General features: G+C 31.3%; 3 protein-coding genes across 3 annotated transcripts; 1 reads left to right on the top strand and 2 right to left on the bottom strand.

The window, feature by feature from the left end:
- Window positions 1–815: 815 nt before the first annotated feature.
- On the bottom strand, window positions 816–11,966 carry LOC115242574 (aminopeptidase N-like). Its single transcript, XM_029818966.1, has 5 exons — window positions 11,741–11,966; window positions 11,454–11,591; window positions 2,719–2,800; window positions 1,766–2,127; window positions 816–1,222 (listed from the first exon to the last, which is right to left on the bottom strand). Exons 3-5 carry the CDS (start codon window positions 2,781–2,783, stop codon window positions 840–842), a joined length of 810 nt encoding a protein of 269 aa, XP_029674826.1. The 5' UTR covers window positions 2,784–2,800; window positions 11,454–11,591; window positions 11,741–11,966; the 3' UTR covers window positions 816–839.
- On the top strand, window positions 4,466–9,923 carry LOC115242579 (uncharacterized protein MAL13P1.304-like). The gene is given in 6 exon segments (XM_029818972.1): window positions 4,466–4,681; window positions 4,933–5,220; window positions 5,309–5,488; window positions 5,617–5,766; window positions 5,858–8,731; window positions 9,723–9,923. Coding segments are annotated over 6 exon segments (3,909 nt in total).
- A 161-nt stretch (window positions 11,967–12,127) lies between the features above and the next one.
- Window positions 12,128–20,002, bottom strand: LOC115242569 (putative phosphoenolpyruvate synthase). The gene is made up of 19 exons (XM_029818963.1): window positions 19,558–20,002; window positions 19,216–19,373; window positions 18,999–19,137; window positions 18,752–18,932; window positions 18,564–18,674; window positions 18,222–18,446; window positions 17,237–17,361; window positions 16,420–16,548; window positions 16,082–16,293; window positions 15,859–16,004; window positions 15,521–15,790; window positions 15,284–15,434; window positions 14,416–14,952; window positions 14,041–14,343; window positions 13,526–13,915; window positions 13,100–13,425; window positions 12,908–12,992; window positions 12,488–12,788; window positions 12,128–12,363 (listed from the first exon to the last, which is right to left on the bottom strand). The coding sequence occupies exons 1-19, from the start codon at window positions 19,748–19,750 to the stop codon at window positions 12,305–12,307; spliced, it is 4,041 nt and encodes a 1,346-aa protein (XP_029674823.1). The 5' UTR covers window positions 19,751–20,002; the 3' UTR covers window positions 12,128–12,304.
- Between the last annotated feature and the right edge of the window lie 6,652 nt (window positions 20,003–26,654).

The raw sequence follows: 26,654 nt of genomic DNA on the forward strand, positions 1-26,654 counted from the left end.
ATGCCGTTGCAATTGATTTTTGACTATTACTTTGCATAAGATACTATTGATAATACAGCTCCACTTTGCGAGTTCTTGCTTTAAACATATAATATGATCGTCGTCGGGCATCGGAATATTAGCGGAGAATAAATGCAATTTCATATATCCCAGCGAAATTACTATTTCCTAAAATTTGATAAGAAATATAGTATTTTTATTTAGTTTATTTTTTCATTATTTATGAGGACAGACATAATGTATATATATGTGCAAAATATACATATTTTTATTAGACAATTTTATTTTAATAGATATGTAATCTTAGTTATATACATCTACACACTAGTACAATATTCAAATTTATAGATCTCTTATTCAAACAATTCTGTACATATTTTATATCATCTAAACATATATATTCTTAATATATATGTATATATTGATGTATATTTCAGTCTATTAACATATATTAATGTGTCGATCGATGTATGCGACAAATTATTTTCTTATTTAAAAACTGTTGTATATCTGATATCGATTGTAAAAATTCGGAATTTGTAAAATTTCAATTTTTATAATATAAGCATTTATAAATGAATTATTATGTGCTATGTAAATTGTAACAAACTTATTTTAAAATTAAAGCTTAGTTTTTGCAAAACGTTTGCAAACTTTTTATGCGCCGCAAATATTTTCTAACAGAAGAAAGTTAATATGATAAATATTGTTATTGTATTTTATAATTTTCAAAAATTAAGTATAAATTATATCATTGACTTATAATACAAATTTTATGCAGATAGTATTATAAGAAAATAACAATATATACCTACTATATATATTTATTATTTAAATAATTATTTCACAATTATGATAAGAAATCGCTGTATTATTGTATATGCATTTTTTTGCTTAACAGATAATTTATTAATAAAATTTATTTTTACGATTACCTTGACTTTTGTATTGAATTCATCAAATTCAAAGAATGCAAAGATATTTGATATAAATTCAAAAAATTTGAGCATAGGATACCTTGCGATATAATCTGTTTCTTTTGACAAATAATTAGCGAGTTGCCAAAATATGGTAAAATTAAGTTTCTTCTCTACCACAAAATAAAATGCATCATCGATGATTTGTGCTCGATTGAGAACATGTATATTCCTATATTCTTCAGAATTCAAGTATTGCGCAATTTTTTGCCAATTATCGGTATCATAATTGACGCGATAATATCCTGTTATATAATAAATTGCTTTTATCGATTATTAGATTCTTTTAATTGTATGAATTAAAAGATATTTCGAAATTTCTGCATTTTTTCTGTTATTTAACGTAAAATCTGTATTAAAAATTGCGCGTATTATAATAAGAGATAAAAATTTCATGTATTTTACAGTTGATAAAACTTCAATTTTTTGTATGGTATTCTTGTAATATTTTTTTTTATATATATATTATATCATTATCTTCAATATTTTGGTTTTTATTATTATTAATTATAAAAACATGTGCATGCTACATACTCGTATAATATTTATACTCGTATAATACGTATAATATAATACTTACACTCGTATAATATGTATATTGATAATTGAATAACTTACAAAAAATAAGATATACTAGAAATTTTATGTAAGCTTAAATTGATTTTGACCATAAATATAATGTCCAAATTATATCCACACAAAGTGCATTTAATTTTAGAAATTCAAACATTATACACTATAAAGATAATAAAAATATAAGTTTATGATAGTTTATTTTCGATATTTACCAGTTTGCTGTATGTTGAAAATGATCCATTGATCTTTTTTAAGAGAGAATTCAAATTTGGAATATGATGGTGTTAACCAAACATCTGACCACGTTACGTTAAAATTGAGATTCGACTCCGTAGTATAAGTCAAAGGTATGTAATATTGCTTCTCATCCAACTCGTCGTGAAATTGTATCGATGCTATTACAACATCGCGAGAATAATTTCTCATCACCTCCAACACAGGAAAACATCTCTGCATAGCCCACGAATCTACCATTCTTTTTACGTCAAACTGATACTTGGGATTTAATGCATTCATGACAGTTTGCATAGCGGTCCATAAATGATCGGAAGTAGTTGCTTTAGGCTTAGTAAATCTATAAGATTTAACATTGTAGCAGTATAAACACTGTATATAATTAATCGGTGTGATAAAAAAGAAAAATTATGACAAATGAAATAATTTATGTACTTTATTTATGTATTTTAATTTATAATATAATTTCCACAAACATAGAAAATTTTAAACTTTAATTATAGATATATACATGTATATATATTTAATATAACATATAACAAAATATTTATGTATACATATATTTATGATGACTGGCAATGAGAATGTTTTGTCAAGACAGTACATAGTGGTTTTATATTACAAAAATTACAGCCTTATACTAACTACATGCATTTCTCAAAAAATTATTCAATTTGAATTGTTTGTAATTAAACTAATGTAGTTGAGAAATTTCAATTTGTATCATGTTTGTTAGGAAAAATTCGAGTTGAAATTCATTAAGAAATCCATAAATAAGGAGTAATATTGTAAATCTGAGATACATTATATATCTAAGTTCTTCAATTAATAAAACTAGAAATATGTTGTCAAACTTATATGTTTTAATATCTCGCTTTTATGATATGTACAATTAATATGTATAATTTATATCACAATATATTATACTCACTGATCGTTCAAATACCTGTCGATACCTATTGAAAATACATCAGGCGGCAAAGTTCGTTCTAACATGCGCCATATAATGGATCCTACAATGTTTGAAAGAAAAAAATAATTTAAATTAATAATAGAAATGTTCACAGAAAAATAAAAATAAAAACATACAAATGCTTAAGAAGCAAGTGCAGAAGTATGTGCATATATTTGAAGAAATACAAATTTCGGGAGTTTTAAGACTAAAATAATACTAAACGTTTCGGTCCTCATCTGGATTCTCTTCAATAATTACAAGATGAGTGTGTCAAACAGTATAATTATTTACAAAAATAATTTAATATAAAAAATAATTTAATTTAAAATGTTTTTACTGCTTCTTATCATTTTAAAAAAAGGCAGCAGTTTATTGCTTGCTACAATATTACAAAACCGTTTCCTCGTACTCTACATCCTTGGAGTATTTTTTCTCATAAGTATTGCCTCCTAATAACGAAGATGTATATATATTTTCTCTTTAGCTACCAACTTGTATATACACAGACTATTATATACGCGAAATTTGGTGCCATAAAAAAAAGAAAAAATACATCGCCAGTAATCACAATAATAATCCCTTCCAAAAATTTGTAAGCTTTTATTACTATATATGATTGGTTGCAATCATATAAAGGAATACCAGATATTGCACACTTAGTCTTTCAAAAACGGAAGTTTCTTTAAATTTCTTCTGGAATAACTGTTTTTTAATAACCAGAATATTCATGCACAAACCGCATATGATATGAAATATTTTTTAAAGCAACCAGCACACGAATAAAAATCGCCTCTGGGATAAAATATTTTTTTAATAACCAGAGCGCACATGCAAACCGCTTCTGAAATAAAATATTTTTTAAACCAACCAGCACACGAATAAAAATCGCCTCTGGGACAAAATGTTATTTTTTTAATAACCAGAGCACACATTCAAATCGCATCTAGTGTGAAATATTTCTTAAAACAACCAGCTCACGATTAAAAATCGCCTCTGGAATAAAATGTTATTTTTTTAATAACCAGAGCGCACATGCAAACCGCTTCTGAAATAAAATATTTTTTAAACCAACCAGCACACGAATAAAAATCGCCTCTGGGACAAAATGTTATTGAGTTATTATTGAGTAAAGTCTGATCAATCAGCGCCGACTTTTAGCCGGGCTCACTGACGTGCGACCTGGGGATGTACTGACAAATGACAGTGTTTAAAAGAAACGTATGGCACAAGATGCTTTGTTTATTGAACGGTTCGTTCTTATCACCAACTGACGATCGTTACCGCGACGTCGCGGAAGAAAGGAATCGTGGAGTCGCCAGGACGTAACAGTTCTGTTAAATTAGATTCTTTACCACAACCTCCATATGAACTTTATGAATTATTTACTGGAAATCATCCAAAATCAAAACATTTTTATAATCGTATTCGTGGTTACAATAATACATTTTCATTCGCCTCCTTTAATGCAAACTTATCAGACTTTAGTGCACAAAGACGTGGACCTTATTGTTTTAAAATTCAAAGACAAATTTATTATCAAATTAATACTGCATTGTATCCCTCACTTAACGAAATGCCAAGTTATGATCAACTTTTTATCGTGGATAATAATGAAGCGACAGAGTGTCGGTTACATCGAAATTCGAATCTTGATGAAGAAATTTTATATTTAATAGATAATATTATGCGTACGAATAATATTTTTGCACGATCTTATCGAATGATGCATGAAGAAATTCAAATGCAACAGCAAATAACTGAAAATAATAGTATACGTGAATTACAATTGGGATTTTTAACAAAAAAGGACATCGATCGTGATCGATACAATGTGCAAAGAGTAAATGATGTTGCAGCTGTTTTTTCTACTACGGCAGATGGTGAAATTCCGGAAACTTATGTAACAATTTATAATAAAAGTGATAAAACATTACAACAAGTCAGTACGATGAATCCAAATGTAGAACCATCGATTTATTCATTATATTATCCATACGGAAATCAAGGTTGGCATGATAATTTACAACGCAGAAATAGTATAAACGAGTAAGTAGAGCTGCATACGTAAAATATCGAATAGCTATACGTGATAATTTTAATATTTTCGTCATGGGAAGACGATTATTTCAGCAATGGCTTGTAGATAGTTATATAAAAATTGAAAAAGACCGAATTAATTATTGTAAACAGAATCAAAAACAATTACGAGCTGAGACTTATCAAGGATTAATTGATTATTTAGCAAACGCCGCCAATAATAACGATGCTCATATTGGAAAAATGATTATACTTCCATCGACATTTGTGGGTTCACCGCGTAATATGTTGCAACATTATCAAGATGCGATGGCTATTGTTCGGAAATATGGAAAACCAGATATTTTTGTTACTATGATTTGTAATCCAAATTGGCGCGAAATTAAAGAGAATTTACTTCCAAATCAACAACCTGCAGATAGGCCAGATATATGTGCTCGCGTATTTAATATAAAAAAGGATTATTTAATCGATGTTATCGTCAGACAAAAATTTTTTGGTGAGGTTTTGGCATACGTTTATGTAATAGAATTTCAAAAACGCCATATGTGCGTTACATAAAACTTCAAAACCAGAAATCAAAACATCAATGCCATGTTGCTGTTTGTGTTCTGAACATGTAGAAAATAATCGTATCTTTGATATTACAAAGGACAATCACGCAATATTTAATCCTTTACAGAAGATTCGCAAGATTTTTAATGAGGGTGTAAGTTTAAATTTTCATCTTTTTTATTTTTGCATCACAAATAAATAATATAGCTGTTATCTATATTAAAATTGAATTTGAATTAAGTAATTAATAAATTTCATAATTTATTCTGTTTCTTTTCGCAGTTTAAGGATGACAGTGATTCTAAACTGATATGTCTGCCGTGTCGATATAATTTGGATGTTTTGTATGATTTGAAAAGAATATATCAGGAAGCAGTCATCCATTTGAAAGCCTTGATTAATGAAGAGATAGACTATTCAAATTTTTCAAAGGTATATACTTTGTACAATTTTATTATTTTTATCTTGATCAAATATTTTTTTTAAACTTGTATTACGAGATTGCATTTTTTTTTAATTGCAGGTATATACAGATGTTGTCAATCGCAAAACGACTGTTACTACATTTCCAGATATTACATTTTATGATCTAATAAATTCTGATAGCGAAAATAGTGAAAATATGGTACATAATAAGCAGCGCGCCAAAAACCACAGAGGGCGACCCAGTGCACAAACTAAATCACAAAACGACGTGAAAGCAAATGCTCGAAAATGCGACAAATGTCATAATATTGTCCCGAATGGTACCGATATGTACAGATTTCATCGCACACGTCTAACGGTATGCAGAAACTGTTAGATAACGATGGATCCAAATAAAGACAAATTGAAACGGCGATCACAACAGGTAGAATCCAATTTGGCAGAGACAAAACTATGCGCAGTCTTTTTGACGGATGTGCTGGATAAAAAATTGCACAAGAGCAAGAAAGAACATAAGATTGAAAAAAATAAAGATAATAGAGCGTACATTCTGTCAGAAGACAGTTCATTAGAAGACAGATTGTCTGAATTGTCGGTGAATAATGCTGTTAACAATAACATAAAACGAGGAAAGAAACGGCATATCGACGCTGAGAAGAACGAAGATGTTGAGAGCACACCGACAAAAGTAACAAGATTGGATACAAAACGTGCAAATGCAAGTGAAACAAAGGTATCGTCTGATATGGAGCAGCAGTCTACTACTTATTCTACTACTACTACTTTGACACGTCGAGGACGTAAAAGAACAAAAACTGCTATTGATCGGAGTTCGGACTCTGATGTTTCTTCTCCATTGAAATCAAAAAAGAAATTGGATGATTGCGCGAAGCCTTTGTCACCTTCTTCGAGTAAGACAGATAGAAAGAAATTGAGGACTATTCTTCAAGGGGTAACTGCGAATGTACATTCACAATCTACTGATGAGTCACCCACCGAAGATACAAATTTGGAAACGACGAAAAACACTCCGAATGCGCATATAAACAAGGAAAAGACTACTCACAAAAGGACGAGATCGTCTTCTATCTCTAATACGGAAATTACATCATTGGCGGAGTTTAAAAGTCCGAAATCTATTGCATTGTCAGAAGTTAAGAAAAATTATTATACGTGTGACACGTACGGCAAGAAATTTGACACCAAGTTAGCAAACGTGGAACACAGTCTAACACATCTCATGCAAGCTTCTTTAAAATTGGAAAGGGTAACTATTTCAAGCATTAAGGAGAAACAAGACTTAAAAATTGATTCAGAAGAAGATAAAGTCTTCAAAAACGTAAAGATCTGTTTAACCAAAACTGTATCAATTGATAAACATACCAACGATCCGTCTGAAGAGATCGCTATTAATATCGTAGATACAGATGAGGAAGAAATCTTTTCTTCATCGAGAGAACAAAGTGCAAAGAAGAAAGAAGCAGAGAAAGAAGCGAGCAGCGAACGCTATAATGTGACTGACAAACTGAACGCAGAAAGCAAATTGTATGTAGAAGAATCTGCGAAAATTCAATGTGATGAGAATATGACAGAAGAATCCGAACAATGTGTAGAATCGATGGCTGTGCCGAATGAAACAGAGACATCTATTGAAATAGAACAGGGCAAAGATACAAAAGAAATAAATACAAAGAATAATAATATTAGGGAAGAAGATACAAAGACTAAAGATAGAAAGGCATCAATGGATAGAGACATTAACACATCGATAGATAAAGACACAAATGTACAGAAAGATGCTATAGTGAAGGACATGTCTTCTTCTACGTCCAAATTTTTATATTGTTATAACTTGTGCACAAACGTTGCTGTAAATGAAAATAAAGATGTATCTGCAGAAAATGATACAAAAATGTCTACTAAAGAAAAAGAAAAGTCTAATAATGAGGCTAATAATGACAAAGAACATCTTCATGAAGAAATGACACAAGATAGCAATGCAACTAGACCATTGGTTTCATCAATTAATAACACAACCAAGGATGACGATAATAAAAATCATAGTGAAAGCTGCAAAAGTGATTTAAAAATTAGTTGCAAAGATAATGAAAGTGAGATAATAAAGGACATAGAAATGAGGCAGTGCGAGTTAACGAATAAATCTCAGAAGGAAAATATAGATGAATCGGAGGAAAATGAAAAAATTGTGTTGGACATCACTGATGAGACAGAAACATTAAAAGATCAAATAGATTTAAACGATACAGTAATCGTGGATGAAGACAAAGTCGAGGCCTCAGGAAAGCAGCAAGATACAGCCAGTGACCAGAATATGGAAACCGAAGTGATTATAGATGACAAGCCTAATAATGCAACAGATACCGTTAAATCGGATCTTTTGAATGGTGAAAAACTTAATCAGGCGGAAGATGGCGATGAAAACGAGAACGATGTTGCAATAATTCTTGCAGATAGTAATAACGATATAGTACAATATGCAAAAGTCGCAGAAGAAACAATTACAATAGACAGCTCAAAGGAGAAGGATAAATTAGAGGAGACCATAAAGAATCTCGAAGACTTGATCGAGAATAATACAACGAATAACAAGTGTGAAGAGCGGGAAAACTCGAATCATACCTTGAATGATAGCTCCATGGATGCAGCTAACATGATACTGAAAGAAATATTTGATCTTGCAGCCGCCGAAGTTAAAAAACGAGAGGCCATTAATAACACAAAAGATTTGCAAGATACTGAAATAGAGACTCTGAAGAATATAATGCGCGAGATACGCAATAGCGCCGATATGCCATCTTTGGACCCGATCAGCATTATGGATATAGATGATGACAATGATATCACATTAAACTATTTGTGTTATATTGTTATTATCTATTTACACGCAATCAGCATGTACATTCTGTTGTACATGTACATGATTATGCGAGTGATTGATTGTGTGTACAATGTATTTCATATCTGTAGATTCAAAAAATTGGATCTCTTTTGATAAATGTATACTCTGTCACAAACATTTTCTTTTGTATGCCGAGTTTTCAAAAAATATGATTTATACTTCTGTTTCTTTTTTTATATAGAGAAAGAAACATATGGTCTATAAATAATAATAGTTATTAAATTGCAGAAATTTCAATAAAATTGCAGATTATAGGATTTTATTATCAAATGTTAAATCTTATTATTTAAGAATATATATACAGGGTGTCCCATAATTCGCGGATCACCCGCCATGTGCAGGTAGAGCACATGAAACCGAGAAGAAAAGTCCTTTACCATTTTGCGATTTTCGTGCTAGGTGCGCGGCGAAGGGGTGGGAGGGGCGCTGTATACGGCTACGTACGAGCGAACGCTGAAGCCACGCATCTCGAACTATTCTCTCTCTCTCTCTCTCTCTCTCTCTCTCTCTCTCTCTCTCTCTCTCTCTCTCTCTCTCTCTCTTAAATATCCAGTTTTTCATTGTCAGACTATGTATAAATCTTGATTTTTACAAATTTTTGTTTGTTAATAACTTTTTAATAAGCAACGAGCGACGATTAAATTAGAAGAAAAAGTTACTCAGAATTATGACCTTGATAACATATGTCAAGGTCAAGGTCATTGGGGCTGGGTCACCTATTCGCTATATTTACTCATGCTAAAATTATTGTGATGATATAATCTACTATATCTATATAGTTTCAAAATTTTCAAATTCTATATTTCTGCAACAATTGGAAATTATTTTATTAGCAACAGTCATACCACGTTGTAAAGCACCAGTTCTCGTCCCAGTTCTCGTCGAGCTCTCGACCTGAGCGGTATAAAGCGAAGAGTGATCTATAGATTACGATTAACTAATTGATTAAATATATTCAAATCAAACACAAGTATATCAAATAATAAACCCAAGTTAGTGAACATTGAGGAAATAAAGAAAATTACCGCAATTGGCCTAAAAGGAAAAGGCAACAGGGACAAACAAACAACTAACAAAAGGAAATAAGAACGTAGACATCATGGACGAAAATATCTTCCCCAGGCTCAGAAGAGAAACATTACCTAAGACGGAAATAATCAACTACTGGACACAGCCAAACAGGATAAAACAAAAACAAGCAGCAACAACACAGGAAGCAGCTGATACCAGCAACCAAATTTAGATAGAGCCCAATATCACGCATTCACACTAAAAGAACAGAAAACAAAGGCATTCGTCATAAAAGGCTCGCCTAAAAACTTAGATATTGAAGACATCAAGAGGGAACTGGAAGAATTCAATTAATATGATAGTACAATAATCTGTCATGTAATTTAAATAAGACCCTTATTTTGTTATATGTATATAAACAATGTAAATAAAGCTCAATAAAAAGTAAAAGTAAAGTGAAGTTCTCGTCCGATCACTGAAGTTAAGCAAGGTTGGGCATGGTTAGTACTTAGATGGGTGGGTGACCGCTTGGGAACACCATGTACCGTTGGCACTATTTCTTTTTTTTGCTAATTTAAATCTTATTATTATCGATATTTTTTAAAAATACAAGCTATTGTGATAAGCAAAATCTATTTTATTTATAGTTATTTAAAAATTCTCAAACAACGACGCGTTAGCATCGCGACCTTACTTGTGTACAAGGGCCGCAGTGTTACCAAGTAGCTTATCTGGAATTTTAAGTTAATAAAGTTTCGAATAAGATATTTCAAGAACTAAAACCGTAATCAAAAATTTAAATTTTTCTAATGTAATGTGGATACACTTTTAATTGCGACCAGGAACCATATTCTTGAAAAATATCGCTTACGATATTTGTCATTGCGCAGTTAAAACGTATCGGAAAATAACTGCGCAATGATAAATATTGTATGCGATATTTTTCAAGAATATGGTCCCAGTTCGACTAAGATTGGTACAGTCAATCTTGAAAAATAATAATTGCATATCAAAATTGTGACAATTTTTGTTCTCATTTTTCTTCAAGTTCAGATTCAAATTCACGTACGCACATTTGCACGCAAAGCGAATATGTCTCTCAAGACGAATTTACACCGCTCATGATTATTTGCTTGAGTGTGCATATATGCCTGAAGAAACTAACAATAAGTTATATTTTGTATATGTGAGTGCAATTACGTATAAGATAATTACGTTAAGATAATTAAATTACAAGAGTATCGCAGAATGCAATAAGAGGAAAAGTGATTAGATAAAGTGATAAAGTGACAAAATGATAAAATTTTTGGAAAACACTATCTGAAAGCCATGAAACTCAAACTGAATAAGCAGTTTTCTCAATAATAAAACATAAAATTGTTTATATATATAATTCTATGATTTTAAAGAAAATTATATAATGTATCTATTTAATTTATATTAACTATCTGTTTAATTTATATTTATATTTCTTTTATTTTCTACAAGAGACGACATGAAGTATGTATCACTTTAAGAAGTAATTGCATGAAAAGTCGAAAAGGTATACAGAACTGTACATTTTTAGATTTTGTTTTGCATCCAATGGATTTTGCTTTGTGAAAATTATCAAAAATTGTATACAAAATTGTATATTTTATAACCTCTTTCTACGTCTAAAAAATCTGAAAAAAACTTTGATTATTTATGTTTATTTATAATAGCATATTTGTTATAAACAATTAACAATTAAAATCTTTACGTTACTCAAGGCTATAATTACAATTTTTCAATGTCATTGAAATCGATAAGATTTGGTGCCCAATTCGGTTTCTTTTATCATAACTTCGATTCCTGGATCGCGGAACCGATATTCAAGCCACGCACCGAAGGTATGCCATGGGCAACGAAGAACCGTCCGCTGATCAAATATAATTATTAATTATTAGAAAAAAATTACAGTCACAGTATATTACGTATAAACAACATAAATATAAAAAAAAATAGTGTACGTATCTTTCATACAACATAATGATATATACAATATACATACGTATATAATATGCATACCTTTCTCTATTCGTCTTTCCCTCTTCCTCTCTCTCCCTTTTTCATCTTCTTTAATTTAATTTTTTATAATAAATTGTCACACTGTCAAACGATAAATTGTCAAACTATTAAACGACACGAGTGAAGCAAATCACACGAACAAGTGAAGCAAGCGCACGAATGAGACAACCAATCAACATCGCGAGACAACAATGTCAATAACATGTCTTTTTTAGAGAGGGATTTAATGCTTGAGTGAAGAGCCATTGGGCGCGTTCGGCAGAGAAAGCGCTCAGTTATTGTCTTGTCAACACTCGACGTTGATTTGTTGGTTCTAAAAGTAAGTGCCAATCACGTTCGATTGCTACTGAGCGGTTTTCTCTGCTGAACGCGCCCATTATATTTTTAAGAATATCACTAAAAGGGAAAATATATTGATACGCAGTACCAAATAACATATAAATTAATATTTGTACGTGTCAAATGCAATACATCAAACTTTGCACTTTTTTTCCCTCCTGGGTTATATATTTGTACAATTTCAATATAATAATGGAAATCTATTCATATTTTATTATTGCTCTATTAGGCCTTTTTAATTAATTGTATCACACCAACATCTCCAGCTAATAATACAGTGTCGCCTAAATAGAGGAATTCGCATTAATTGAGGTTGATATATTATAAATAATGATAATAATAATAATAATAATATTCTAAGATTATGTATAGATTGTCTTATATCATGACATAGAAATATGTACAAACCTGTCTGAAAAACTTGCGTTGCGCTTTTAGCGCCAACAATACAAGGAAGACCGTATTCTCTCGCCACAACGGCGCCATGGCTTATAAGACCGCCCAATTCTGTCACGATTCCACCTAATAATGGAAAATACGGACTCCAACCAATGTCGGTGCAATGTGTGATCAAAATATCTCCATGTTGTATATTTGTCGCTTCGGATAGATCGGTTATCACGCACGCTCTGCCTAGTACGGAACCGTCACAAATTGAAGTACCTTCAATCTTTGTACATCCTTCATAAAATGAGGTGTCGAGTGTTCTCTGCAGTGGGACATTGTACACATTATAATCTTAAAAATATTAATAATAAAGATGTATGCAAGAAAATGATTAGCAAATTATTCGATCTAGATAATTCATACAATAGAAACAATTACAACCTGTACTGGTATAGGCATGCCAATGCTGAATTCTGGATATTCAAATTTCGCTACTTGCTGATAAACCTTTTTTCTGCGTAGTGCTCTGAAAAATTTCAAATAAAATTGTGCAATAACGACGAGTATTACGATACGGCATAATACGATACTCCAAGAATATAATAATAAATAACTAATCAAATTTAGACTCACTTTCGCACGAGTAACGAGTTGTGCTTGTTCAAGAGTTGCCCGATTTCTTGGTTCGTAAAAAAAAAAATGAGTTTTTCATCAGGTATGTAACTCTCTGCAACCATCAAGACACCGAGATGTTTGTAAGCTAATCTCAATGTATGCACAGCAGATACAAGTATGTTTTTTGTCATTTCTCTGCGTGCGACAGCTTTTCGACAAAGAGGTATTACTTGTTGCAGAAGCCATTTGTTAAACGATGACATGGGCGTCTTTAAAGACGCGATAGTTTCCGGTACATTAAGCGTTTTGCTCACATAATTCTTTTCGAGGGACATTACTTGTGTCTGAAAACAGTGTATGAAATATATTATATATATACACAAACTTTATTGAAATATTTTTTAATTATTTCTCGATGTGATATTTCTGTAATACCTCACATACCTGAATTGTACTAATGATACTATCAGATTTGAATATCCAAGGTTCCGCGAACAAATCTAATTCGTGAACACATCTGTGACCATGCGTGTCAAAGAAGGTACGCAGTTTTTCCGCGGCCGGCGGACAATTCGATTTCAACCAATCTATAGCTTTCGCGGGTTCGACTTTACTAAACTCTTCCGCCTTGCCGTTTTTTCTGATACATGTCGCTATTTTGCTCAGGGCTATTGGTACTTCGGCGCTGATAACATTGGAACATGAACTCAGCAAAACAGCGATATCCGCAAGATGATCGGATGTAAAATTGTCGCTACCCTTTGTTAGAAACGACATAGCTATCATCTGGTAAAAGATGTTCATCATGGATGCTACCCTGTGGCACTGTACTATCTGAAGTATGTAAATGTTTTATAATGACGCGTATAATTTAAACATTAACAAAGTGTATTAAACTCGACATATTTTTCTCGAAATTTAAATAAAGATATTTTTTTTAACTTGATGCGATAACTTACTCGGAGGAGTTCTTTGTATTTCTTATTTATGACACTGTACAGATTACGAGGTGTATTAAATTCATTAGCGTTCAAAATACATTTGTTAAATACGACGGTTGCTGCTTTTATTATCGCGTCACCCATCCACACTGTTTTAAACATATCATACATCAAATACATTTTCCGCCATCTGCTTGCGACACCGTACTTTTCAACTGCGAACTGATGTATTTCGGGCGTTGTTACTACGCGCCCGCATGTAGCTAGATCTGCCATTTTATTATATATTGTTATCTCTTTGTCAACATCTCGCAAAACAATCTTTAAAAAAAAAGGTAGAAAGTTATCGGACAGTTTACTCATCCTGTAAATGCTGTAGATGCAAATACTTACATTGAAGTAATTTATCGCGCATCTCATACCGACCATATGAAGATATGTGCAATCAGGATTGTATTCAACGCCACTCGACAAGTTCAATATTTTTACAATGGTAGAGCTCGACAAAGGACTAATGGGATGCGGAAGCACTTCCTCGACGTTAGCAAAAGTTATAAGATCGACGTCGGGAGGAACCTCTGAGTCTAACTCGTGCATTAGTTCAAAGTCTGTCCATGCGTTAATGGTAGTGATGGGCCGTGCCTGCAAAAGAAAAATCCGATCGCCGACAACTGCCCATTCCACATCTCGGGCGGATCCAAAAAGTGTTTCCAAATGCAATCCTATTTTAGCTAATCGCAGAGCGGTCGCGTCAGATATTGATATCTTCCTAGTTTCCTGTTTATTCAAAGTGCATCTAATCACAACATCATCCTTCAGCGATATCTTCTCTTCTTTACTCCCTATCACCAAAGAGTCTATAGTTAGAGTGTTATTCAACTTCCTATGAATCGTTATAGTATCAGGCTCAACTGTTCCTGATACTACAGTCTGTAAGAAATATTAGGACATTTCATGTTATTTAAGCAAGAAGTGAATTATAAATCCAAAATAAATAGTCAACACGAGTATTCCAACTATACATTTCGTTCGATTCAGTAGATGAATGTTAAAATACTTTTGCAATGTGAATAGTAGTACATACATATATACATACATATATGTATATATGAATAATAGTATATATACATGTATATATATGCGTGCGTGCGTGCGTGTGTATGTATGTGTGTGTGCGCGCGTGTGTGTATACATATTATAAATACTACATGAAGAGTGAGATATACATCCATATTGCATTTTTGATATCATTTGAACGTACTTCTCCCAAGCCATAATTGGCTGTGATAATGATGCTAGATGGATCACCGGTTGTAGGATGCCTAGTAAACATGACACCAGCCGTTTCCGCGTCGATCATTTTCTGAATGCAAACACCCATAGATACTTTTATAGGTAGTCCATTCTGCCGTCTGTATGTGCAATCGCAATCATCAAATAAGTACATTGCTCTCCTCCCTTTCTCTCTTTCTCTGAGCAAGGTAGAAAGATAAATTACCTATACTCGACGCTTTGATATGAGAATAGGCTTGCCCAGCATTTAGCAACGCATTTGATGACGTCATTCGCGTTCTTCACGCCTAAATACGTCGAGTTTTGACCAGCGGCCGAAGTTTCCTCACTGTCCTCTCCAACAGCGCTTGACCTTACAGCATACAAGTTGCGTACATCTTTTTCATTTACAAACATTTCTAATTTCTCCAAACCCTCCAATATCGCTTGCTTAATTTGTTCCTCGACAGGAATAGTTTGAATAATGGACACAGTTCTGAGAAACAAAAAAGATTTAATTATAGCTGCAATATACTTTTAAAAACAGAAATATTAGATGCATACTTTTGACAATAAGTTTTGAGATCCTCCTTCTTTTTGCCACGACTGATGTCTATTATATCATTGATCAAATCTTGCAATTGTTTATGATACTGCAATTGTCGCTCCAGAGCAAGACTCGTTACACAGAAGCCTTGGGGTACTATAAACTACAAAAAAAAAGAAAAATTCACATTTTTATTGTGATGAATTTTCTATTTCTTACAGATGCATTATAAATATGTACATCATCGGTGACAATAGATGTCAGGACTGCAAGAGAATATGCTTTTCCTCCGACAATGTTCTCATTTTGACATTGTTTATCAGCAAAATGTAGAATGTATCTGTCCTTTTGTGCAGATGTATCAGGTTGTGTCAAGTATTGAACTCTGGTAACTGGAATCTTGATTTGCTTCGATCCAGTATATGGACAGCACATAGTCATCAGTCCAACACCTATACATTCGTACAATTTCTTATAAAATATAGATTTAAGATTGTTCTTTTGGGAAGTGCAAGTCTCTAAATTTTTGACATAGTTGCAGGATTTTCGAATCATTACATTTACGTTTTGAATCATACCTCTGCTGCCGTTAAGTTGTACATGCAGATTACGAGTTGTACACGCCCAATAATAGGACTGGTCATTGTAATAGGTAATTGTATCGGCTATTGTGTAGTTGATAATGACGTCGTAATTTTTTCCAGCCGCTAAAACAGTCGCGTAAATATTAATAATATCGCATTACATCACAAGATATAAAAAAATATATAATTATATATAAATATATTTTCTATAAGAGTTATCGTCTGCGTGCAAGGCGTTAACTGATAAATTAGTACAGTTTCAAGCCAATGTGGTATATGTGCGTGTGTGTGTATGTGGAGCAATATGCTGGCGAAATTTAAGTTTAGTTTCAATTAAGAACTTTTATAGCATAAGTTTTCTTTTTGTTCCGTTTTTTTTTTTGTAAGAAGAAACGATTGTTCAATTGTAACTCTTAGTTACAATAAATAAATCGAATAAATGAAGCATATCTCATATCATATCATATATAAATATATATAATTCATTCATATATAAATATACAGAGTGTATAAGAAGTCCCATAGCTCTTAAATATCTTGAAAACTAAGCATTTTCGAAAAAACGTTTAATATAAAAGTTGTAGGTTTTAAATGATCTTGACGACGCTATTTAAGATCATACTAACATTGTAATATAATGCGTCGCTTAAAACCTTACAACTTTTATATTGAATATTTTTGTTCGAAAACCACAAAATTTTTCAAGATATTTCAGAGTTTCGAGATTTTTTATCTACTCTGTATATATAATTTGATGGTATATACATATGTGATATACTTATATTATGACAAAAAATATTTCAAAATATACCTGTAAATGCAATCTTATAATTCATAGGAATACTATCTCCTTTTTCAAAGTCACTCAGTTTTAAATCGGTCCAATCAATTTTAGATACCGTTCCTCCCGCTTCCTCAAGATGGCCAAATTGCATGCTGCAACAAATTTTGTATCATTAATGCTTTGTTTTCCGTGTTATGCTATTTTAACTAGAAAAAAAAAATATTCATCCACATTTCTATAGTTTTCTCTGTGATAGAATCTCTTTTTTAAAGAGATATATATAAAACCTCTGGCAAAGATATATAAAAATATTTTAATAACAGGTGGTATAAAAAAAAGATTTCGATAAAAAAAATAAATAAAATAAAATCTTTTTTTCTAAACCCTGCGCTGCGTACATACAGCGTCCAAAAAAGACCGGAACCCCTTAAAATCTTGGAGGGAATACGTTACAGAAAAATATGTTTCATACAAAAGTTGTAGGGTTTTATGTGGCGCATTACATAACAATATTATTATGACCTTGAATAGCGTTGTCAAGATCACGTGAAGGTCACCTTTAATTTCTTAAATGGCAACCGCTATTTTTCTTTGCATACTCTTGTAGCTTACCTCGAGAGCTTTTCAAAACAATATAGTAAAGTATTTTTTCATTAATTATTTTTCGAGTTATTTTATATCTTATAATTAATAAAAAAATACTTTATTATAGTGTTTTGAAAAGTTCTCGAGGCAAGCTACAAGAATATGCAAAGAAAAATAAAGGTTGCCATTTAAGAAATTAAAGGTGACCTTCACGTGACCTTGACAACGCTATTCAAGGTCATAATAATATTGCTATGTAATGCGCCACATAAAATCCTACAACTTTTGTATGAAATATTTTTTTCTGTAAGATTTTAAGGAGTCTTGGTCTTTTTTGGACACTGCATATACACACGTACGCGCGCGCGCGCGCGTGTACACACAAGCACATGATAGTTGATTGCATATTATAATTCGTTCATCTTACTGTGAAAAACTGTATTTGGTATCGCTCACACCAAGATAGTACATCGCTCCATGCTTTGTTATGCCAAACAACGTGATGGTTTGATGAAATTGATAAGATTCGTGTTTACCCCAACGTCGCTGGCAGAGTCCCCGTAGATAAAGTGTATCTGTATTTTTATCTTTGAACGTTATCTGTCCGATAGTGGATCCCCATAGATCAAAACCTGTATAGTCTATTAATTTACTGCAATATCGGAAGAAAAAAAAAGAAAAGAAAAAAGAACAATCTATGAACATATTGTTAAGATGGTAATCCATATTAATGGTGATCTATATTATTATTATATTAATAAAGTTTTACATTTTATGCATCCAATCGGGATTTTTCCATGGTTCGCGTGCTAAAGCGTCTGCATGCAAATAAATACTCCAGTCACCTGGCCATTCTAATGACCGAGATTTTCCTACAAATCTGAGAAACGTAATGCACGCGATGGTCATTCTCATATAGTTTGTATTCTTCACATAATTTTATTTACTTTTACTCACATGAAATTTAAACGAATATATTCCACATTATCTTCATTGAATGTGTCTCCTCGACATTGATTCCAAAGAAGGCCATTATAAGTGATTCTCCAACGTTGTCGTGGTTCTAATGATTCAATTTTTAAACCCGATGCTGACCATTTTTTATTTGTATTTTTTGTCGTAGTTTTATCGGGATAATCTGTGCAAACAAATGTGTCAATCTATATTCCATTATGCATATTAGGTAATAATAAATAAATCTCACCAGGTAGCACGTAAACTCTACCATCCGATAAGATTAATTGCAAGATTAATTCCACTATGTGATATCCTCTGTGATCCATTTTAATGAATAATGAATTGCCTGTCTGATCAGCACCATAGAAAGATATGCTATCGCAACTCTGTATAAAACAAATGATCAACAATTTATTTTTAATATGTGATTAAAACTGTATTGGCGAATATTACGCACTACTAACATTTTCATCCATAACAATCTTTGGGTTATCTGTGCATGGTTTCCACATTCTTTTTATATTGGACATTACTTCATCGTCTTTGAGCTTACTTCTGTCTATTTTGTTCTGCTTTGAGATACACCAGAGAGCCCACCATCGTTTTAGAACAAACTGTATGTCTAAAGAAAAAAAAATTAATTTCTAAATATAAATGTATATACATTCTTCATTGAATCGATTATCGCATTATTAAAAAATTAACAGAACCATTTTTTATATGAGAACATCAAGTTTTATTATTATCTCAACACACACATACACAATACGAATTATGTAAAGACTATTTGTCTGGAAATGTCTTACCTAAACCAAGATAATACGAGAGCAGTCCTTTTACGCGTTTGTTAAACCAAAGATAAATCCATATAGGGAGAATGATCGAAATCATAATGTGTATGATGTACATAATGCTTTCCATTGTTTGCTGTATGATGTCGCACAGCTCGTAATCTGGGCTTGCACTATTATGAATATATATACCAATGAATATTAGCATCTAACAAGAAAAAACTTCTGGGATTATTGCATGTCAAAACACTAGCTTGTTGATTTAGAAGAAATCCAAAGCCTCTGTTATCAAGCATTGAACATAGTCAGTGTTTTTACAGATTTACACAAGTTGTATTGCTATAAGTGATTCACAGGATATAAAACATTCATAGCACACTTCTCTCACGTATGTAAATTATAATCTCTCGTATCTAGAAGTAGCCTGAGATAACATCCAATCTTGTCAAATAAACGGTTGAACGACGAATGTACGTTTAGTCTGACTGCAAATTGACTCTTCCTGCTATCTCTCCGAGATATTACTTACATAATCCCCTTCTATGAATCTTCTTTATTAAACGCACCAAGGACAAAGTACTGACGCATTGATTATGATTTATCAGATTAAAAGAGTCGATTGCAAGTTTTATTATAAAATCAATTGTAAAAAAATTAAAAAGTTAGCAGGTGATGATGTAAAGAAATTTATAAAAAATATATATTTTTTTTTGCTTTTTATAACAAAAACCGTGTATAATAAATGAAATTTTTCATACATTAGCGATATAAATACTGTTTGTGGGCGCGTAATAACGTGTCGATGTATAAAATTATGTGATTTTTCCAACAGGCCATGAAGAAAAATAATGACAATAAACAAGGGGATTCATTAATTTATTTTCTTGTTCATCTTGTTAACGAGATCAACAGTTTCTTTTGTAATTATATCGGTATCCGTACGCGATTTATCCACTGGATATAACCTGCGGACAATGTGTATTTACTAATATCTTTTTTGTATTTTAAAATATTATTTTGATACATACACATATCAAAATCGTATAAGAATTGTAATGCGGTCGCGCTGAGTGTCACTGACAAGGGACATTCAGCAACGCAAAAATTCAAAAAAATCTGAAACTTTGCATAATTATAGAATAATAGGTCCTAATAACGAAACGATTTTTTGTTGGTGCTAAAAAACGGTTTTAGGAGCGAAAACAACCTGTTAAAAAAATCGGTTTTTTTGTTCCGAAGCGAATATCATCGAAACGAAAAGAAATATGAAAAAATTATTTAAACAAAAGTTTTATGGTTTTAAATATACTTTACAATGGCGTATCTGGATTTTTCAAAAATGGTAAAATTTTTCAAAATACCCCCAGCACTTATTTTTTTTGTTAATATTTTGAAAAAAATTTTCAAATTATATTAAAGCTTATGTTGTGCCAAATTCAACCATGTATGATAAAGTTATATTGCGGAAATTAATTCTTGAGAAATAAAATAAAGACGCACGCTATCTACTAATCTTATTCGCTCGCTGTTTCATGACGACTTATTTCTTTTTTCTTTTCTTCATAAGATCTCGCAATACACGATAACGATGCTGAATATTAGTAATAATAATTGTAGTCCAGTTACATAAATAGACTTTCTATACTACATACATTATATCATAATAATATAAAAAACGGAATAAGAGTCTTGTAATATTTGAATAATATTAAAAATTATAATTTTAAACAACTATAATTTTAAAATAATAAAATAGTAAAATAGTAAAATACCTTGTATACGTTGTATACGTACATGGTGCAAAAAATATTTTTGTTTTGAACATTTCTTTGAATAATATCATTATTGTAATAATTTAATGGATATATAAAATAAATAATATTTTGATAATTAATTTAATTTAATTTTAAAATTAATTTAATTTTTGTTGATGGAAAAATTTTATAAAACATTTAAACATTTTTTGAATATTATTATGCTATATCTTGAATTGAAATTTAATTTGCAAAATATTTTTCTTAAATTATATAATTGTTTAAAATTATAATTTTTAATATTATTCAAATATTACAAGACTCTTATTCCGTTTTTTATTATTATAATATAATATGTATGGTGTAAAAAAAGTCTATTTATGTAAAATTTTTCAAAATACCCCCAGCACTTATTTTTTTTGTTAATATTTTGAAAAAAATTTTCAAATTATATTAAAGCTTATGTTGTGCCAAATTCAACCATGTATGATAAAGTTATATTGCGGAAATTAATTCTTGAGAAATAAAATAAAGACGCACGCTATCTACTAATCTTATTCGCTCGCTGTTTCATGACGACTTATTTCTTTTTTCTTTTCTTCATAAGATCTCGCAATACACGATAACGATGCTGAATATTAGTAATAATAATTGTAGTCCAGTTACATAAATAGACTTTCTATACTACATACATTATATCATAATAATATAAAAAACGGAATAAGAGTCTTGTAATATTTGAATAATATTAAAAATTATAATTTTAAACAACTATAATTTTATATATTACTATGATATAATGTATGTAGTATAGAAAGATTATTTACGTAACTGGACTACAAATATTATTACTCAGCAATATTCAGCATCGTTATCGTGTATTGTAAAACCTTACAAAGAAAAGAAATAAGAGATAAGTCGTCATGAAATAGCGAGCGAATAAGATTAGTATAGATAGCGTGCATCTTTATTTTATTTCTCAAAAATTATTTTCCGCAATATAACTTTATCATATATGGTTGAATTTGGCACAACATAAGCTTTAATATAATTTGAAAATGTTTTCAAAATATTTAAAAAAATATGAGTGGTGGGGATATTTTGAAAAATTTTACCATTTTTGAAAAATCCAGATACGCCATTGTAAAGTATATTTGAAACCATAAAACTTTTGTTTAAATAATTTTTTCATATTTCTTTCCGTTTCGATATTTGTTTCGGAATGAAAAAAACCGATCTTTTTTAAGGGGTTGTTTTCATCCCTAAAACCGTTTTTTAGCATCAACAAAAAATCGTTTCGTTATTACGACCTACTACTCTATAATTATGCAAAGTTTCAGATTTTTTTTAATTATCGCGTTGCCGAATGTCTCTTATGAGCCTCAAGTAATAATGAAGATAAATTTTCGACTTGAGCAAATTTAGGTCCTGCCAAGAATTAAAGATGCAATAATAGTTTTAACCTTAGATCACAAAACAAAGGAAACGAAAATAGATGTTTTTCGATTCATGCTTGTCGTAAGAAATCAACTAAGAAAAAAATATGTTGAGATTTATTTTTTGTCAAATCTATTAAAAAGTCGATATCAGACGCAAAGAGACATTTGCAGTTGCATGTTGAACACAAGTTTACAAAAATTGTGCTAACTGTTCCCGAAGCAACTGTCCCCAAGTTCGCTTCAATCGAAAAAATTTTGCAAAAAAATAATATATGTATATATTTTCTTTTTATGCAATTACATGATAGAACATGCAGCTCAATGTATAGGAAATATTATATAGAAATAAAACAATGTGTGTGCCGATTTGATCAGAGAGGACGTAATTACATAAATTGATTTACTATGAGCATAAAAATAAAAATCTGTTGTAAGATTTAAATCTGAATATTATTACAATAATAAAATATCTCATTAAGATTACAATAATTATTTAAATTACTAAAATTATGAACTTTTTAATCCAATCTATGGCAAAAATAAATTAGCTTATTTTCAATTAATATAAAATGCACAACGACAGTGGCTTATATTAATTTTATGCAAATTTTGTAATAGGTATATGAACTATATCTACTAATATTGAAAATAACATCAAGCAAAATCAACGCGATTAACAATATTTTAAAATAGTAAAAAGAATATACAGTGTGTCCGACAAGTAAGTGACCAAACGAAAGGTGGAGGTAGATTGGGTCAAACTAACAATAAATTGAAAAGTCCTGAACCATTCTTTTTTATAACGCTTAATAAAGGAGTTATTATTGAGTAAAATCTGGCCAATTAACGCCGACCTTTAGCCGGGCACATGTCGATGAGCCGCGCACCTGGTAGTATGCGGCGGCGCACATTTCATGGCGCGCGGCTCACCGACGTGCGCCCGGCTAAAGATTGGCGCTGATTGGCCAAACTTTACTCAATAATAATTCCTTTATTAAACGTTATTCAAAAACTGATTCAGGACTTTTCGATTCAGTTTGATCAAATCTACCCCCACCTTTCGTTTAGTCATTTACTTGTCGAACATCCTGTATACATAATATCATTTGAACTGCAAAAAAGGTTATTAAAGAATGACTTATAAATACAATTCTAAAGAATAAAATAAGGGAGACGAGTAAAGATAACATATTTCTGTTACAAATCCGAAAATCTAAATTATTATTATTTAGAGATCAACGCAAGAGAACATAATTTTAATTTTTGAGTAAAAAATATTGAACATTAAAGATCAATCGTATCAAATAAAACTTTTGCACGACTTTTTGCTTGTCTACAAGAAACTCATCTTCTCATTCATAACCATTCTTCCTGACATAATGGTGCAAGTGCTTGACGATGTTGCAATTATTGAGTATCAAGCTTCTGATAATAGACCGCATTCATGATAGCCGAATCGCTTCAGCAATATCCGTTTGATTTTTTTCTTCCACACGAATATGATAAAGATGCAGAGGTTCTGCATAATATCTACCACTTTAATAGCATACATGTTGTAAATTGATTCAAACTAAAATGATGCCGTTATCATGAATCATTTTATGACCATCATGATAAAATATGTTATGGACGAGAAATATCCAAACTAGTCAACGTTTTATAAACATAAATATTTGCAAAAAAACTCATAATTGTATATTTTATTTTTGCATGTCCTTAAATAACAATAATGTAAGTGCTATTAATCAAGTTATATTCAACAAAATAATGAAAAATTTCGTACTTAGAGAGAATTAGAAATAGTCATAAAAATTTGTTTAAAAATTTTTTGAGAAATGTGATTTTTGTCTTTATAAAATATAAATATATTCTGTTTGATGAATAGCCTTAAATATGCGTAAATTGCGAGTCACAGGAGACGTCAAAATTGTCGAGATTCGAAAGAATGATTAAGGTGATTATAGAGATCCAGATGAAGTGTGTTTTCCGAGCTTTATTGTATAGTGATTTCGAAACGACTACTTTGACAGACACAGAGTAGATAAATTTCAAAATCGCGGTAGCTAGAAATTTAAGTGGAGATACTGTTTAATATGTATATATGTAATTACAAATGTCTGTGTAACAAACCCAAATTTAATAAGTAAGAGTTAGCGGTCACGCCTGGCGTTCCTTTCTTAATTTTTCCCTTTCTCGTCTAGTCCTTTCTTGCAAAAGAGTTAATAAAGAATCGCGTACACAAAGTATACGATAAATCGTTGGAACAGATATTTTTGTGACTCAAGCTTAGCAAATTCTACTATTTTATTTTAAACACAGAAGTTTTGGCGATAAAGCTTAGAAAATTTTAATATTCATTTGCTACAAAATTCCGGAATGTCTTACCTTAGTGCGTGGATCCTAATCCCTTGGGTTTATAAATCCCAAAAAATCCGTTCGTGACTAGAGACACAACAATATATTAATAATAGTATGTACATTTTTTCCATTTCATTTTAATTTTTAATAAATTATGCTATTATAACTAATAATTATTAATTAATTACTAACTAATAACTCATTTAATTAATTAATCTCGATCTCGCTTTCCTCGCATCCGAAATGGCACTCGGTTTTGTTCCATATAATAAGAATTTAATTCTTTTACTAAAAAAGGACGGCCGAGCGAATGTCTGAAACATACAGCGTAAGAACCACCCTCTTGGTCGTTGACCTGTTTTTTGGGCTTGATAGTTTGTTCGACCTGAGACATATGTCTTAAGGCGTATAATTTCGGGAAATACTTATTACGCTCTTTCGACTATCTATCTTTCTATAAGTTTAGTCGTAACATGTTAATCATTGAACGCGCGTTAAAATGTACATGGAAAACTTATAATTACTACTACGTTTCTCTCCTATGTTAAAAAATAGATTTACTCTAACTATCCGCACTAAAATTTTATAGCAAATATAATAAAAAAACTATTTTGTACAACTGTTTTCGGTTAAAATATTTATATAAGTTTTTTATTTTTGGTTGGTGCAATTATTTCATATCATTATTTTTATAAGATATATATAGGAAATTAAAACAACTATTTTGTACACACAACTTCTTTTGGTTAAAATATTTTTTTATAAGTTTTTATTTTCAATAATTTAAAAAAACACTATTTTGTGCAGATTAAAGTAAAATAACTATTTTATAAATACATATAACAGTTTTTCACATAATTTTTACTTCAATACATTATAGTATATCTTTATATCGCCAGGTACGGCAGGCCGCACCATTCACGATGACAGTAACGCTAAGAGACAATTTCGAGATCGATAATTAACGCGACGGCAAAATTCCGCGGCTACTTAATATACTCGAAATGGTAGAGGGGGTGGTTCGGGGGGGAAACGGAAGAGATCCTGAGAATCAAGAACACGGGAGCAAAAATGAGCATTCGATAAGTTAAAAATAAAGATAACAATAATAATATATTAAATGAAACAAGAGTATAGAGCAGTTCACAGAAGTAATAATCGTGGGCGACAATGGTTATTCTACAGGCGAATCAAATATATTATTTCCGCGGAGATCGGCACGACTGTGCGCAACAGTATTAAATTACCGGGCGTCTTACGCGCTTTAACTCGACTTTTCGGCCGCGAGGATTTCCGCCGTACGAGACTTAATTAGGCCGCGACACTAAAGAAATCTCTCGAATGCGCCGGTAACTACTTTAGGCACGCCCGTGAATCCGCTTCAATACCATATAAATTTCCCGGTGATACGGCTCGAATCGGTCTTTTAACACAGCTCGAGGTGCTGGAATGTGCCTCAATAATACTAGCGACGACCTTTGCTTGAAATACGCCACGTATATTACTCGGATGACTCGCGAAAACTAACAACGGGGTCACAAACACCCGATAGATACTCTGC

This window comes from Formica exsecta, unplaced genomic scaffold (assembly GCF_003651465.1).
Source record: "Formica exsecta isolate Colony F162 unplaced genomic scaffold, ASM365146v1 scaffold613, whole genome shotgun sequence".
Classification (NCBI taxonomy): Eukaryota; Metazoa; Arthropoda; class Insecta; order Hymenoptera; family Formicidae; genus Formica; species Formica exsecta.